At 35.7% G+C, this 17,897-nt stretch overlaps 1 protein-coding gene across 2 annotated transcripts in view; it reads right to left on the reverse strand.

Moving 5' to 3' along the window:
* Positions 1 to 17,897, reverse strand: part of LOC127659111 (TSC22 domain family protein 1-like) — a 67,974-nt gene that overhangs the window by 31,991 nt on the left and 18,086 nt on the right. The window contains exon 2 of one of the 2 annotated variants that reach the window (XM_052148765.1): positions 17,504 to 17,647. The exons of the other annotated variant lie outside the window; for it this stretch is intronic. Coding sequence (XP_052004725.1) covers positions 17,635 to 17,647 — 13 coding nt within the window. The 3' untranslated portion in view covers positions 17,504 to 17,634. Of the gene's footprint in view, positions 1 to 17,503; positions 17,648 to 17,897 lie in introns of those variants that run through there. 2 annotated transcript variants of the gene reach the window in all.

Below are 17,897 nucleotides of genomic sequence, written 5' to 3' on the forward strand. Positions count from 1 at the left end.
TCTGAGAAAACAATATCCAAGATTACAACTAGTTTAAGTCAGATGCAAATCTGTGACGTCTGTACACTGTATATTTACTGTAATCAGGTCTTAATCTCTGGGCTCTGTCCTAGGCAATCGCTGTTTGGCTGTGTGGTGTCCAGTTGACTGAACTGTAACTTGCTGCATTGTCACTACATTGCATGGTTTAAATAATGCATGTGATTATATGCCTTCAAAACTGGTTTCCTGTGATGTATTGAACTTTGTTGTGAATTTTGCTGACTTGTGTCACCAAGGAAACCGCTAATCTACAAATCTATCTGGCTACCTAAGATGTGATTTTGTTGATAATAGAATGACTTGGAATAGTCTAGTTAGAATCACTTAACAATTACAATGTTTTGTATTGCAAGCCATAATTTTTCTGGAAAGGTGAGTATTAATAGACGTCATGGATTTATATAATATAAACTGTAACATCTCCAGTCCTTACTGCAAATAAAAAACTAGTCGTTTTGTATAAACAAACAAAAAAAAAACATATTGCTATATATGTTTTGAACATACTTTTTATATAAATATGTCCATTTATATAAAAAGTATCATGTTATGTGAAAAGGCCAGTGAAAATGTAGTCAAGGGCAAGTAAAAATCTGAATTACTGGCCTCTGATGCTCTTAAATGTATAGCAGACGTTGTAAGGAGATGTTAAACCTATAATGTTTTGGCTGCTCACTAAGTGTCGGACTGGGAGAAAGACCTAGACGCGATAGCTAGGGAGAGGAAGACAGAGTCATATGGAGGGGGAGTGGGAGAGCCCAGCCGGTTATAACCAGTCTTCGACTCAAAGGAGCTCACAGTCCCAATAGTACAGTTACAAAAAGACAGCTGGGTTTTCCTGTTCAAATACATTTCTCACTTTTCTATTTGTCTTTGTCATTTACACCCATCTCTATTTGCTTCAATTTATGATGACTGCAGGGTCTCAACGGCCCAACAAAATGCCAAACAAATAGCTGTGCTTAGTTGATGACAGCAACACTGAAGATAAAAGTAACAAATAAAAGAACAAAGCTTATGGATGCAGGGTTAGGCTGTATGACCATATATACAGTTTGATGGTAGAAACGTGTGGACTGGAAGAGATTTTGCTGTTGCGCTCATTTATATAAACAGACATATTGGCTTGGCCATCAGTAGACAGTAATGCTGTTCATAATTTACATGTGAGAGTGATAGAAAATCATAACGGGAGTTGAGTAATGGGAAATAACAGATCAGGATGTTTTCCAACGTGAAGCGGAATTTAGTTATTTACAGTCGCCGAACAGCTTCACAGTTTGCCGCAGTAAAATAAAAATTAACTGATGTGCAGTCACAGATATGAATATATTGGCTATTTTACAATAAATTTTAATGTGGCTCATTCAATCAAAATTTAGAGTTGGAACTATGTGTTTTATAATATTATACATTTTAGTTTGAAATAGGGTTGCCATCTTCAGAGATAAAAAATACGGGGTGCATCTGGGCCCGGCTTAAAGAAATCACGCCCGCATCGATTCGATAAGGGACCCATACATTTAACCTTATTTTATGGGATGGGTAGAAACCCTAGATTCAAAGTGGATTGATGGATTGGTTGCTGTCCTTTTCTGCATATCGCGGCGCCGTTTTGTGGCCTGTTCTGCATAACGCGGTGGCCCATTTCAGCTTATCGCGGCCCATTCGTTTTACGGCCGGCACATCGGGTAAAGTCTCTGTTCTCCCGATGGCCAGTCTGCCCCTGGCCAAATGGCTGTTTTTAGTAGCCAAATCACAGATTTTCTTGATTTAGATTGCTGATCAGAAACAAGATACAAGGCAGAGTAAAATGAATTCAGCTGATAACCCATTAATCGGAGCTATGAACAGTATGTATAGTTGAGAATATAAATTTGCATTCCCTCATAAATGTTCACACCCCTTTCAGAATTTATACAAATATAAGAGATAAAAAAAATGTAGTACTGCTCTTCAGAATCTACATTACAGATATTTACATAATGTGTAGTATGCATATAGTAGTGTGTTGTCTTCTTGAGCATCAATGAATGTTTCAACCTTGTGTAATAGTTGTGTGGAAGTCCATCAATTGTCCTAAATGTCAAAAGCTTGATTTTATAAATAAGTATATACACCCATATAAATACATAATTTTAGCTTTTTAAAATATTGCCTTAAACTTTCTTTACTGTTACTGGATGGCCCAGACACAGAGACTACAAATGGAGAGTGCAAATGGAACGAAATCCCAGATACCGTTTATTGTGCTACTCCAATCCCAAACAATAATTACCAGAAAAAAAGAAAAAAAAACAAAAACTGGTACACAATACATGACTGAAGAATCACGAAATACACATGGGACTCTTATTTTGACAAGTCTGCACTCCCAGTTGTGAGCTCACTGACGGCTGATTCACTGAGAATGTCAATCTGATTCAAACTGCTAACCTGAGCTCATGAGTTCAAACACTCATGATTCAAGTGATTCATGAAAAAGATCTGTCGCACTGGGTTTGTTGTTGCTGGCCTTGCTGCGAGCTCACCACAACAGAACTGGTGAAAAGCGACTCGAAACACAGGGGTGGAGCGACCTCTAAAAATGTATTCATTAACTATGTGACGAAACAGTCACCAGTCGCGACTAATTTTAAATTATCATAATCAATTATTTTTGGTAGCATTTGTGACCATTTTAGTCGCAGTATGGAGCCCTGTGTGGTGGATACAATACGATACAACAAAGGCTTTATATAGTCAACCTGACTGCCCTGAAATGATTGATGAAGTAGTACTTCCTACCTACAAATTTAATTTAATTAAAACAAGAAACAGAAGTACATACAGGTCTGTTAATAATTACCTACGTACCTTAGGAAACAATTGCACACATTTAATTTGCAAATGTTCATTGCAGTGGTTACCTAATGATGGCTTAGGTGCTACAAGACTCCTGGAGATTCATTTAGTTCAAGAATTTAAAATTATATAAATGTAATATGATTTTACTATCATGGCCTAATGAACTTTTTCTTTTACCCTCAAAGCATGCAAAATACTGTGAGTGGCAAAACTGTCCCCACCAAGTTAGCACTTCAGTTCTTAGAAATCTAGTCTAATGAGGCATCACTACGCAGAAGATGTTTTCCCTGAAGACTAAACTGGAATTCCATATGATTTTGTGGAATGGTCCCAGGCAGGTATGTAATAGTGAAACAGATGTAGATAACAGCACCTGTTAAATGGATTCATTCAGGATGGGAGTGTGAAATAACTGTTGTTGTTTTTGGTCATAAAAGGTGACCATGAAGAAGTAACCTTTAATTTGGTACTTCAACTCCCAAAAACATCTACACTATTCTTCCTGCATGACTGAGCGCTGGAAGCAAAAGATCAAAAACACCACAATCAAACTGTTATACCTTAACCGTAAAAGGGCAGATAGGAGTCACTCTTTTGTTAATGTGAGAGTTATTTAATTTCAAATGGAAAAACTTTCCAAACGGCATGGCATTTCACGTAACTGGTGAAACAAGTAGAATGTAATCTTTGGTAAGAGTGTGCGATTAGTAATTTCGTACAAAAAAATTCAGGAAATGATGCATTTTTCCAAACAAATCTTGGGCTAATTTAAAAGAAACTGTACATCTTATTCCATTATCTTTCAGCAGGACATTAATTAATCTGCCACCCTACCCAACAGAACTCCTACAAATCAGGTTCAGCCATGATGCAAGTTAAACACTGAAAAACAACTGATGTTTTCCCATACATAACATCAATCTGACATTAAGTTAAACAAAAGTGAGAAAATAGACAAGAGAGAGTGTGGCCTGATGAGTCACATGGTTTCATTGCAGATGTGCTTTTTTCATTTATATGGGGTTGTTGTCTGGACTAGTGCGATTCTCACAAAACTGGTCAAGTGTCACATTTAACCTCGAATCAATACTAATATATATATATATATATATATATATATATATATATATATATATATATATATATATATATCCAAATCACGGAGATAAATTTTCCACATTACAATGGTTGAAGTAAACCTTAAATGAAGCTCCTGACACATATCCGCATGATTTCATGCACTGCTGCAACACAATTGGCTGATTAGATAATCACATGGATGAGTGTTGGTGCTGGGCTGGTTTGAGTAGTTCTGTAACTGCTGATCTCCTGGGATTTTCACACAAACAGTCTCTAGAATTTACCCAGTGAGCGGCAATAATTTTTTTTCTGTTCTACTATTATTTTTTTAAATTAAAGTCAATGACAGTGCCAAGAAAGTACTACTATGATATAAACTTTTTAATTTACATATTATACAAAATTGGACTCACAAATTGCAAGAGCGTAGTATAACTTGAAAAATATGTTGTCACTATAGAAATTATTTTTATGTTATTCATTCATTTCCATTACTATTCCATGCCTGGAAAGCACATTTTGAAAAATTCCATGATATTTCCATAATCTTGAGAAGTCTGTGGACTACCTGTACACATGCATTCATAACCAGGTGCTGACCTTCACAAACCTCACCATGCAGGTGTTTTATTTGCATGGTCTTATCTCTGATATAATTTTAATCTTTTATGGAGGTATAGAAGCAAGCACAAGGATCTCAGATTTGTGATTAATTTAACCAGGGCAGCAAAAATATTTAAAACATATCTAATATTACAACAAAAAGCAGCAAGGCTAAGTGTTCATTTACAATCAGTTTGAATGGTCATATTTTGCCCTCTACAGTTCATTTGTTGTAACAGCCAAACATGAAGTAGTCAACAACAGAATTCCTTGTTTACAATTGATACTGTAGGTGTTGTGGTACAAATTTTTGTTATTGTGTTGATCATTTGAAAATGACAAATTTCTTGGCAATAAGGGCATAAGAAAATGTTCAGCAGCTATCATCAATAAAACAAAAATGGTGGTCTTGCAAACGAAAACATAGCTATTACTATTGCTCATACCTAGGTTGAGGGATTTTCTGAAACCTTATGTTTTTCTAAACCCTATATTTTAAACTTTTGCATATATCTATTTTGAAGCAATTTCCTTTTTTACGCAATCTGACAAACATTTTCACCTGCCAGATGATAAAACTGGCATAAAATTCCACAGAATGAAGGAGGGACAAGTGTCATATTTAGAAAGCGGAATATCATAAAGACTTGTTGGGTTTCTTTAATAGCAAGTTTCCAGCAAGTAAGGACTTTCACATCCTAGCATCAAGGCAGTGACTTTTGCACAGGTAAGCACCGCTCACATTTGCTTCACACAATCCACTGACATAGTTAATATTTTAATTTGCAGAAAAGGGCTGTATTAAAGCAACCTATTATATACATATGAAAGACAACTATTCTGGAAGAAGTCCTAAAGTCAAAGCGGGTATCTGGATCATAATGCGGTCACAATGTTCAGATGAACGAAACCTTCAGACTATCCAAATGTTTAGTACAGCACATAGAGATTTTAACTTGTAGTCTATGGGCTATAATTTTCAGATTGCCTTACTGAACAGACAACACTCCCATGATCTAGTATTGCTAATAGGGATGTGCAAAAATGGTCGACTATTCGTTCAACAACTGACTATTCGAGTAGTAACATCGACTGGTAATTTTCAAACTATGGATGTCAGTGATTAATCAAAAATGGATTAATTGTCATTAATAATTTGATTAAGTCTCTCAATCGTCAATTAATCTAAAAGGTAGGCTAGCTTTTGTAATTGCATTTGGTAGGATTGTTCTAATATAGTTAATATTTGATATATTTGACGTGTCATTTTATTTCTATATTTAGATTTTTTAAGTGTAGGTTTAAATACTCTGTAGTTTAAATTATAAGATCAAAACACAAGAGTTTAGCTAATGGAATTCATTTATGAAATAAAGGCAGGCTAAATTTGCGCCTCATTAAATTCCATTATTTCAAGCTTAATGTTTTGGGCATTCTGTGTTATTATTAGTTTGATTGTTTTTACTTCATTTACATTCAAATGTATTAATTTCACTCATTATGTAATGAAGACACAAACAACAAAATGTGTTGGCAAAACATGCATTTAAGGGTGAAAACATTGTCGCAACAGTATTTTTTGGCTCAGAATTTTTTTTCTGTTGTTTCAAACATAATCTGTAACTCTCTGTTTTGATTAATTATACAGGGCTTTATTGACTGACTAGTCAACTAAATGTCGACATAACCCACCGACTATTCAATTTTGAAATTGTCATTTTGCACATCCCTAATTGATAATAGACAAAAAGAGGAAAACTATAGTCATTCAACAAGATTAAGCTTTTTCTTTGTTCATTCCTGAACATTCTGTAAATTCTTTTATTTATGAGATTAAGCTTGTTTTGACATTTTTGTCACTAGATGGCGATATAACACTTTATGTGATTCTGCTACTGAATACTTTGACCACTAGAAGTTTTTCTGTGCTAAGACATCAGGCACTGCATCTCTCATTAATCAGCGTAGACTATAAACCAACATGATTACATGAGCTGCAACAGTAATTCATGCACTCTTTCCACTGGATAAAGGTTACAGTGAGAACAAGGGTGCTTGTCTTAGGTCCAAGAAATGCAGGCAATGGGAATATGTTACAGCTGCATTTTTAAAGTGTATATTTCACTAAAGAAAAATAAAACAATAAAAAATTGGAGTTGTGTTTGAAGTGAAATAAATAAACATTAAACTGAATATGCAACTAAATGGAATTAAGAACAAAAGGAAAATGCCAAGTAATTTTTATTTGTACAGCTCTTTTCACAACACACATTGTTTCAAAGCAGCTTTACAGAAAATCATGCTTTAACAGACAATGACACTATAATATCTATAAAGTCTTTGAGTGATCATTGTGTAGTTTGATAAAAAAATAAAATAATAATTGTATTTAGAAGGTGAAAGCAACCGTGGCAAGGAACACAAAACTCCATAAGATGTTGGTTAATGGAGAAAAATAACCTCACTGAGCTCACTGAGGGGCCAGTTCCCCTCTGGCTAAACAGTGTGAAGACAATGCCAATACTAGTTGTGTACAGTGCAGGTCATGATTTACAATTAAACAAATGAGCACTCGCCAATGGCGTTTAAAACTAGCTTTAATAACTACACAAACATGTTAAGTAAATATAACATGTTAAGTAAAAAAAACAGTCTGACCCTCGCTCAGGGCTCAACATTAACGCTTGTCTGTGACATTTTGTCAATATTAAACAGTCGTTTTTAATGCAACTTGTGAGAACTGACTTGCACTCTCAGAGATATCTAACCCAAAAATGAACATATGGTAACACTTTACAAAAAGGTTCCGTTTGTTAACATTAGTTAACTACATCAATTAACATGAACTAAAAATAAACATCACTTTTATATAATTTATTAATCTTGGTTAATGTTAGTTCCATTATACAGTATATTAATAAATGTTCACACTTTAAAATAAAAAGGAATATATTTTTATGCACTATGAACTAACAATGAACAATTGAACTTGTTTTTTTTTTGTAACTAACATTAACTAAGATTGATAACTGCTGTAAAATATTGTTCATTGTTAGTTCATGATAGCTAATGCATTATCTAATGTTAATGAACCTTATTGTAACGTGTTACCAAAAACTATATCATTACTTATTCCGTGGTAACTCAAAAGGAGATTGTTAGGGAGAATGTTAGTTTCAGTCTCAGTCCACTTTTATTTTATGGGGAAAAAAAGATGAATAGTGACTAACATTCTGCCAAAAATCGAATTCTGTGTCGTCTAAAAGAGAGAAATCATACAGGCTTGAGGGCGAGTAATGATTTACTAGCTTTCTGCACTGTGTTCTTAATGGTTCTTAGGTGTAAATGATGAAGATGGAGGCTTTTTTCTTACGTCCTTGTTTCCGGACAAGTATTTTTTTTATTCTGACAAGTGAATGATCAATTTACTAGTCAAAGGACAAGCACATGACCATGCTTAAAGTCAATCCCTGCCCTCGCTCATGATGTAATAAGCATGTGATAGACATACAAACATACAAAAGTTTATCTAGGAGTCTCTCCAGTTATGATGTCATTTATGTGAAATAATCCTGTTACCGAGTCACCAAAACAAATTTATTAAAAACAAAATATCCAAGGTTTTTTTTATGACAGGTGCAGTTTGAATGAGAGAACTTTCGTTTTTTTTTTTTTTTTTTGCAAACATGCATAACAGAAATAATATACAAAAATAAAATAAAAAGATAAATAACTTCATTTTCAGAGGATAAAAAAAAATCCTCTTAATTAAAATTTAACGCAAACTACAGGATAATGGCTGGTAATAAATATTTTTAGCAACTGAATCTTCTCAATTGACACTGCAGGTGTGGCATCGTGTGTGTGTGTGTGTGTGTGTGAACCATTTTCAACTGGCCAATAGAGGGCAATACAAGCATGGCTTGTGAAGACAGAGCTACTGACACACACACACACACACACACACACACACACACACACACCTCAATGCTGCCACATCCACAGTTTGTGACAACACTGACCTTTTTGTGCCAAAACTCCCATTTATCAACAGCCAAAATCATTGTGTCCACCATTTCCAATAATATTCCCTCTCACTTCCATTACATAAACAAAGGCAGTGGCAGCTCTGGAAGAGTTAATTCTAGGTAATCTGAAACAACCAGCCCTAAAACAAGCCTCCCGGCTCTAGTAGTTGGATCACAAAATGCAACAGGAATCCTGGTCTGTTTGTTGCAGACAGACATGTAGGAAAGCTTACACATTTTTAATAAAAGGTGAAATTCATGTGAATGTGACCTTGATGCCATCATGATGACTGTCACACAACAATGCTTTGGTAAAAACTTGTTTCATGACCTCAGCAATGAAAGATATGAGTCAGACATTGTCATTAGAAAACTATGCAGCCTGCCACACAAGTAGCTATAATGACAAACTGCTTTAAAATGTGCACGTTTAAATTTATTTAGCTGGATGTTTTGAGAGAATTCCCTCTGAATGTTATTCTGCTTACAGAAAAGAATAGCCTGATCATTCTTTCCCATAAAAAAAAAAATGGAGGGGGTAACTTGGGTCTGTCAAGCTCGAAAATTGCAATAAATAAATAAATATAAAAATGTCATAAAAGTGGTCCATATGATAGTTCAAGCCTTCCTAGGCCAAAACAGACAAAAAAATGTAAGCCGTAAATCACAAAAACATCTTCCTTTATGATGTAGTTCTGAAATAAAAGATAGTACCATTTGAAGTGTTGTGTAAGGTTTGATGTAAAAAAAAACTGCATTTTTTGTAGTCCAATTTAGAGCTATGTGGAGGGAAAGATTATGAGAGGGATAGAATTTTGGTCTGTTCCTCACACAAAGCTATTGTACACTAAATTAAATATAATTATTTAATTATATGTTATAAAACATATTTACAAAAACATGGAGCGGACAGGATAATCTTCAAAAAATCACTTTCAGTGTTCCAAAGATGATCATGAATGTGGCACAACATCAAAGAGTAAATGATGACACATTTTTCGAGTTTGTGTAAAATAACTTTATAAACCTGAATCATGTATATCTAGCTTGTACTACTACAAAAATGTACCCTTGTCATAATTACACCAAAATATAAAGATTTAATTGAACAAACTTAAAGGAAGAGTCTATAATGTGACCGCATAAAAAAGGTAAATCTATTCATAGAATGAGTGGTCTGACCTGGCCATCGCGGTGGCCTGAGAGTGCCTATCGGTCACATCCAGTCCTCATTAGCACCCTTATGCAACACTGTCTATTCAGTAGCCACAGTCTGTGTTTGTGTGACTGTCTCAACAAATCACAGACTCTGTGCTGATGCTGAGGGCACAGGAGGCAAGCAGGGACACAGACATTAAAGCGACTGCAACTTTCTGTTTAAAGGTCCATTCACAACAAGCCAGAATTTCAGCCACAAAAAACAAGGAATCTTTGCTATAAACACGGAGTTGCTGCACTTTTTTTGAGGAGCTTAATCTGGAATAAAAAAAATGGATTCCTCAATAATAGCTTAGTAAAAGCACTAACATTAATGCTTCTGTTAAAACGTGTATCATTTGAGCTGTAAAGTTGTGTATATATATATATATATATATATATATATATATATATATATATATATATATATATATATATAGATAGAGGTTTTAGGGTTTACTATGGGATGACATTAGACTAAATTATTAACAAATGTGTGCATACTTATCCATCCATTTGATAAATGTTGCAAATGTATCTTACAAACCACAGACAAATGCCTTTCAACTTGTGTCTCTAAAATTCTAAATTAAAATTAATGTGCAGGGATTTGCACAAATAGAGACATATTTGTGAACTCAAATGTTCCCTTTTGTATAAATGTATCAAAATATGTATATGCAACCAAAAAAAGATGTTCCAAATATAAAACAAAATGGTCTTGTAAAGTATTGAATGTGTATTTATGGATCAAGTGACATGCATGTATTCATTGATGTCTATTTGTGTTTATTCTGTTGGATTCATTTTGTTTTCAGCCAACAACCCTGCATCATTGTGGAGAGGCCTGAAAGACATTACTAACTTCAAGACACCATCCCCAACACTGTAGGAACCAACAACTGGCTGATGACTTGAATGTGTTTACTGTAGATTTGAAAAGCTCAGTTTCATACCCCACACCCGCTCTGACCTTCCCAGCTCTATTATGGAATAAATGAACCCAGCTCTCTGTTCCCACATCTATTTGCAAATGGATCACCAGCTTTCTGACAGACAGGAGCTCGACACCAGGAAATTCACTTCTATCACTTGTACGATCAGCACTGGTGCCCCCGAGGGATGTGTGCTCTTCCCACTACTCTTCTTCCTTTATACCAACGACTGCACCGCCAAGGACTCTGTAAAGCTCCTGAAGTTTGCATATGACACTACTCAGGCTCAATGATGTAGTCATAACAACCTTGAGCTAAACACGCTCTAAACAGTGGAGATGATTGTGGAGTGAATTGTGGAGTAACATTCACAAAAAGATTTTAGGAGGAACACCCCAACATTGCCCCTCACCATTCTAAACAGCACTGTGGCAGCAGTGGAGTCATTCAGGTTCCTGGGCACTACAATCTCACAGCACCTGAAATGGGAGACCCACATTGACTTAATTATGAAAAAGGCCCAACAGAGATTGTCCTTCCTTTGCCTTTTGATGAAGTTCAACCTGCCATAGACACTGCTAATCCAGTTCTACTCAGCAGTTACGGAGTCAGTCCTCTGCACTTCAATAAATGTCTAGTGTGGTTCAGCTATGAAATTGGACATCAGAAGACTACAATGGACAGTTCGGACCACTGAGCGGAAGCGTTAATCATTGATAAGACAATACAAAAAGTGGCTTTAGAATACAATGTATTTCTTACTACCATATTATTGATCATAAGCCACAGCAAACACAGTTCACAGCAATCCATTTCACAAGTGAATTTGTCAATCAGTTCTAGATTTATTATGAAGGCTTGTTTAAGGACCCGTCAATTTACACCTCTATGTCTGTGTTTTACATCTAGAGGCAAGAGGTATATTAAAACAAACAACAACAAAAAGAAAAAAAAAATAAACAGTTTAAATACAAATATCAAATTGTTTACATATTTCAATGAACTTTTCAGCTTTCTTGTTACTCAAATTGGAAATTGTTCTTAGGTATTGCTGAACCTCTGAATTAAAAATTAAAACTAATAGTTTATAACTACCATACTTACATTTATGAATTTTAAACTGCCAACAAAAGCAGAAAATTAAATCAAATAATATTCCTTATGAAGAGACATGTCATAGCTAAAAATAAAAAAACATTTTTTTTTTTTTAAAACAAAGTTGAAATCTGGGAATGATATGATCGCTAACAATCTTGCAGAAATCAGACCAAAAACAAGTAGAGTAGGGACAACTCCAAAATAAATGAAAAAAATGTTTCCGCATGCAGACCACAAAATGTACAGAATATATCGACATCACAATTAAATCTCTCTACAAGAAAATAATTAGTGGGGTAGTACTTATCAAGTTAAATATAGTTTAATACTCAATCTTTAAACACATCTTCAGATCCCTTAGTTCACATTTGCTTTCCAAGTGTTTTGAACGCAAGAACGTAACGCATGTTTGTGTTGTTCTGCCTACTGAAGTGTTTTCTTCACTGTATGAACTGCGCGTTGCTCATATAGCTGAAGTTTCACTTACTGCCCTCTGGAGTAAACAGGTGGTACTACAAGCTTGCATTCCTCAGGAGTCTTCCTTATTATGGTACGGGGGGGGCATTGCGATTAATTGCGTAAATTTTTTTGAACACGTTATTTTTTGTAAAATTAATCGCACCTAATTAACGCGTTAAATCAGCAGCCCTATATATATATATATATATATATATATATATATATATATATATATATATATATATATATATATATATATATATATATATTATTAGTATTTGTAGATTATTTTTTCACATGTTTCTATGGTATACTGGAAAACAATGACAATTGTTTCATAAGTTTTAAAGGCTTTCACTGGGAAAAACACTCAATATATGCAAAGAGTCCATATTTACAGTGTTGACCCTTGTTCATCATAACCTCTGCAATTCACTCTGGCATGCTGGATATGAACTTCTGGGCCAAATCCTGACTGATGGCGATCCATCCTTGCCTTATTAGTGCTCGGAGTTGATCACAATTTGTGGGCTTCTGCTTCTCCACTCGCCTTTTGAGGATTGACCACATGTTCTCTATGGGACTAAGATCCGGGGAATTGCCTTGCCACGGTTCCAAAATTTCAATATAATGATCTCCGAGCCACTTCATTATTACTCTTGCTTTGAGAAATGGTGCTCCATCTCACTGGAAAATGCACAGATCATCACCAAATTGCTCCTGGGTCGTTGGGAGAAGTTGCTCTTCAGGATGTTTTGATACCATTCTTTATTCATGGCAGTGTTTTTGGGCAGAATTGTGAGAGAGCCCACTCCCTTGGATGAAAAGCAACCCCACACATGGATGGTCTCAGGATGCTTCACTTTTGGCACGACACAGGACTCATGGTAGCGTTCACCTTTTCTTCTCCAGACTATCGATTTTTCAGATGTCCCAAACAGTCGGAAGGAGGCTTCATCAGAGAAAATAACTTTGCACCAGTCTTCTGCTGTCCAATCCTTGTACTTCCTGCAGAATTTCAGTCAGTTATTGATGACTTTCTTGGAGAGAAATGGCTTCTTTGCTGCCCTTCTTGACACCAGGCCACTGTCCAAAAGTCTTTGCCTCACTGTGCATGCAGATGCACTCACACCAACCTGCTGCCAATATTGAGCAGCTCTGCACTGGTGGTGACATGATTCCATAGCTGACTCCTCAGTAGGAGACAGTCCTTTGCAGCATTTTCCTTGCATGTAAGGCCATTTTGATGCAAAGCGATGATGGCTGCACAGCTTTCTTTAGAAGTAACCATTGCTAACAAGAACACAATGATTGGAAGCACTTCCCTCCTTTTATAGCAATAAGTCTGCTCTTATAATCCAATCAGAAAGATAGTGATTTCACCTGACTAGTACTCGTTCACACTTTCCCAGGTGCTGCTCATATGATTAGTGAAAATATGTTAGTAGGTAATTTTGTGCCAGTGCCAAAAAACTGTGAAATTTGGGTTTTTGTGATAAAATATGATGCCAATGATGCTTTTTGCAATTATTTAAAATGCATCTGATCACTCTGCACAATAATCTAGAAACAATGTGAATCAACACCACAACAACTGAAGCAGAAAACTTTGCGAAACATAAAATGATGTCAAGACTTTAGGCAAATTAGCTTCTGACAGATGATGTACTGAATTGGAGGTATACCTTCAAACTCAGTGCCTCTTTGCTTGACATCATGGGAAAACCAAAAGAAATCAGCCAAGACAACAGAAAAACATTTGTGGACCTACAAAAGTCTGGTTCATCCTTGGGAGCAATTTTCAAACACCTGAAGGTAACACTTTCATCTGTATAAACAACAGTGGGAAGAACTGAAAAAGTGTGAGCAAGCAAGGAGGCCTACAAACCTGACTCAGTTACACTAGTTCTGTATGGATGAATGGGCCAAAATTCCAGCAACTTATAGTGAGAAGCTTGTGGAAGGCTATCCAAAATGTTTGACACAAGTTAAACAATTCAAAGGCAATAATACCAAATACTAACAAAGTGTATGTAAACTTCTGACCCACTGGGAATTTGATGAAATAAATAATTCTCTATACTATTATTCTGACATTTCACATTCTTAAAATAAAGTAGTGATCCTAACTGACCTAAGACAGGGAATGTTTTCTACAATTAAACGTCAGGAATTGTGAAATGTTTAAATGTATTTGGCTAAGGTGTATGTAAACTTATGACTTCAACTGTAATTGTATCGCTTATATTTGTGTAAATTGTGAAAGGGATGTGAACATTGAGGAGACAAAAGGGGAATGCAAACTTGAATGTCTTCTCAACTATATATACGGTTTATTAAAATACCAATGAATGGGTTTTCAGCTGTCTTTTCTTCCATTTCCTTTCTTGTTTCTGAACAACAATCTAAATCAAACAATTATTTGATTTGGAGACTAAATGTTATTTTAATGTTTAGGAATTGGCCCCATTCACTTCCATTTAAAGTGCCTCACTGAAACCCAGATTTTTGGTTTTCCTTTTTAAAGTCGACATTAAAATGAATGGATTCATGGTAAACTACGATGATTGAGCTCAGGGAAGTACTAGTCTTATAACTGTATTGACAGTCCTGAACAATGTGATTGTGGGCTGCATGTGACATACAAACAAGCAGAGTGAGGAACACAAGTGAGGAAATGTAAGAACAACGTTGTGTGTGCGCATCTCACTCACACTCTCACACACACTCTCACACACACTCTCACACACACTCTCACACACACTCTCACACACACTCTCACATTACTTGGCCCCATGGCTAGGTGAATGGTGTGTGGACCCAAAGGAAAGTTGTCCATCAATAGTGCATGGTTGTCACTGGATCCGTGCCTTGTGTGTTTGTTACTCTGAGAAAGCTGGTCTGTGTACACTTATGAATATGTGTGGAGCCTGTAAACAAATGTGCACCTGAGGCTAGAAAGTATTTTTTGGGGCATCAAATTAGCATGCTGTTCTGTACTCATGCTTTTGTACCAAATATAAAAAATATGTTCACAAATTCTTGCTAAAAGGATAAAGGAAATTAGCAACAATCAGACATAACCACTAGAATGAACCAGTGCAGATATCACCTCACTTTTCAAAGTAATGTTTTGTAATACATTCAACTTAAATATTATTATAATTTGTAATCAAATGATAATAATAATAATAATAATAATAATAATAAATTATTATAATAGTAATATATCTCAATTGTGCACCTTTAACTTTTAAACCCTCACGCTTTTATTTTGACATTCTGAACTCTCCATGAGGTCCTGTATGTGTCTTTTTGTAGGCAAGTTCACAGCAGTTTGATTCGCATCTTATTCAAATTCTGAGAGAAAAAAAGAATAAAAAAGCACCTCCAGTGGCTTTCTAAATGCATGTTATAAGTGAACCGAACTTTTGAGCATCTACATCTCAGATGCTGTTCGCGTGAAGGCTAAAAAAAGCCACGACATGTAACGGATTTTAAATATAATGAATACAATTATTGAAAAACGATTATATCTTGAGCAGATACAAAGTTTAATTCAACCGTAGGCTGCACATGCTTCGCAGCATGCAGGAAAATGTCCTCTCACAAGACAAGCAAACTCAGTATAGTAGTTATAAAATCACTTCGGTGGTGGTGTGGGAAGCGGATTTCCGAGTCCCTATGGATGTTTTAACATTTGAGCACATATTTTAAATCTGTGCGTGCTTTTAAGTTTTTTTCCACTGAGCCAGCAGGACAATCGCCTGTTCATTTTTCTCATTAAAAAAATTATGCTTTTAAGTAGCCTAGAAAATGACTGTTTTAGGCTAGGAATGCTATTTTTTGTATTTGTTAAGAAGGCTATTTTCAACAAGGTGTCGAGTGCTTAACAGGTTAAACTATCTTTTATTCTGCGAGAACATGTTTAGAACACATTTGGTTTACTGTAGGCTACATTGCAGGCCCATTTTTTTCTATCCTACAGCTGATTTTTTTACATTGTAACTGTTATTGGTAAACCTTCATTACCGAACAGCTGTTATATTAGATCAATAGCTAATACACGACTGCACCTCATGAAATACGTGCAACTTTTCAGCACATTTTCTTTCTCTGTTAGATTTGGCTGGCCAGTTAATTATTTTCAACAAATAAACAGTTTTAATAGTAACTTTTACTTAGTAAATTATGTTTAGAACAGGCTATTAGGATTGTTCTATTTGTCTTGCACTATTCATTCAATTGTTATTAATAAATATGCCTGTATACGCTAATGTTGATTCAGTGATTGGGTCATGTTCTATATTTCTGTAGTTCGCAAGTTAATGCAATCCTGCTTAGAGGATATTGTAAACGTGTGTGGAACGCTGTCCTGAGTGGAGTGTTCAAGGCGTGACCTGAGCTCGAGCCCTTCAGCCTGCAGCTTCACGCAGTCGGGCGTTATGGGTGGGAAATTTAGATAGGAGAACGAACATATGAGCAGTCACAGGGAGCTGTTTGACATACAGTGCAGAAGCAGCCGGTTTGCGGAAGCAACTTCACGCTACAAACTGCTTTGGCGAATGGAGCATAGAAAGAGAGTAAAAATAAAACAACATGGTAGCGGTCAATACTGAAAAAACAAACGAGCTGCTGTGGTAGCTTCTGTTGAATAATGAGAGTTTGGATGGAAGAGCTGTTCTGATGAAGGCGAATCCTTTGCAGCAAAGTTTCATCTGATGATCTGAGTCAGTTCCTAGGTCTATTCGTGGACAGGGCCGAATGCCGGAAGAATCTACACCATGTAGAGGCAATTGGCTGTTTATATAGGCCTACACTTACTCTGGTGATGAGATTGGTCATTTCAAATTACCTTGATCCTCCTGAACATAGTTTATAAAACTTTTTTTTTACGGTTTCCTGAAGGTTGGTTTCTTATAAGACTAGTCGACTCCACAAAAAATCTATCAAGTATACAGATATATATTTTTCCCTTCTGAATTGACCACTGATATTTTTAAATGTAAATGTATGAAAAATTTGATAACATTGACCAAAATCAAATAAAAAATCGTAATAGCAAAATCTATCAAAACATTTATATATGATTTTTATTTTGTGCAAAATGCTTAGTTTGCAAGGCATGTAATCAAAGAATGCAAGATAACCCTGTCCTCATGAGGCCAGTTACAGTCCCACCAACTAGCCCCAAACACTCACATTGGCACCAAGCCATCCTTATTGTTGAGTCTTGATATAGCTAAATATCAACACACTACTTTCTTCTGTATTTTTCCACTGTGTCCAAGACAGGAGCAAGCATAGATGTGGCCCAAAAGAGCCCCTCTGTAGGGATCTGTTCTTTATTCATGCTCCCTTGAAAAAAAAAGAAAAGAAAATATGACAGAGCACAGAAACTGCCATTCTGGCAAACTGTAACACTAACTAAAACAAAGCATCACTTTGCATGTATTCTGCCATTACTCCACAAACAACAAAGCAAATAATAATACTGACGTTTTTTTATTTTTATTCTTATTTCCAGCACGAAGGTGCATGAACAACTCGTAGCCCCTGCTGAATAAGAGCTGTTCCAAGAGGCAGTGCGAGAGTGATGAAGACAATT

The sequence above is a fragment of the Xyrauchen texanus genome, chromosome 18 (genome assembly GCF_025860055.1).
Source record: "Xyrauchen texanus isolate HMW12.3.18 chromosome 18, RBS_HiC_50CHRs, whole genome shotgun sequence".
NCBI classification, from domain to species: domain Eukaryota; kingdom Metazoa; phylum Chordata; class Actinopteri; order Cypriniformes; family Catostomidae; genus Xyrauchen; species Xyrauchen texanus.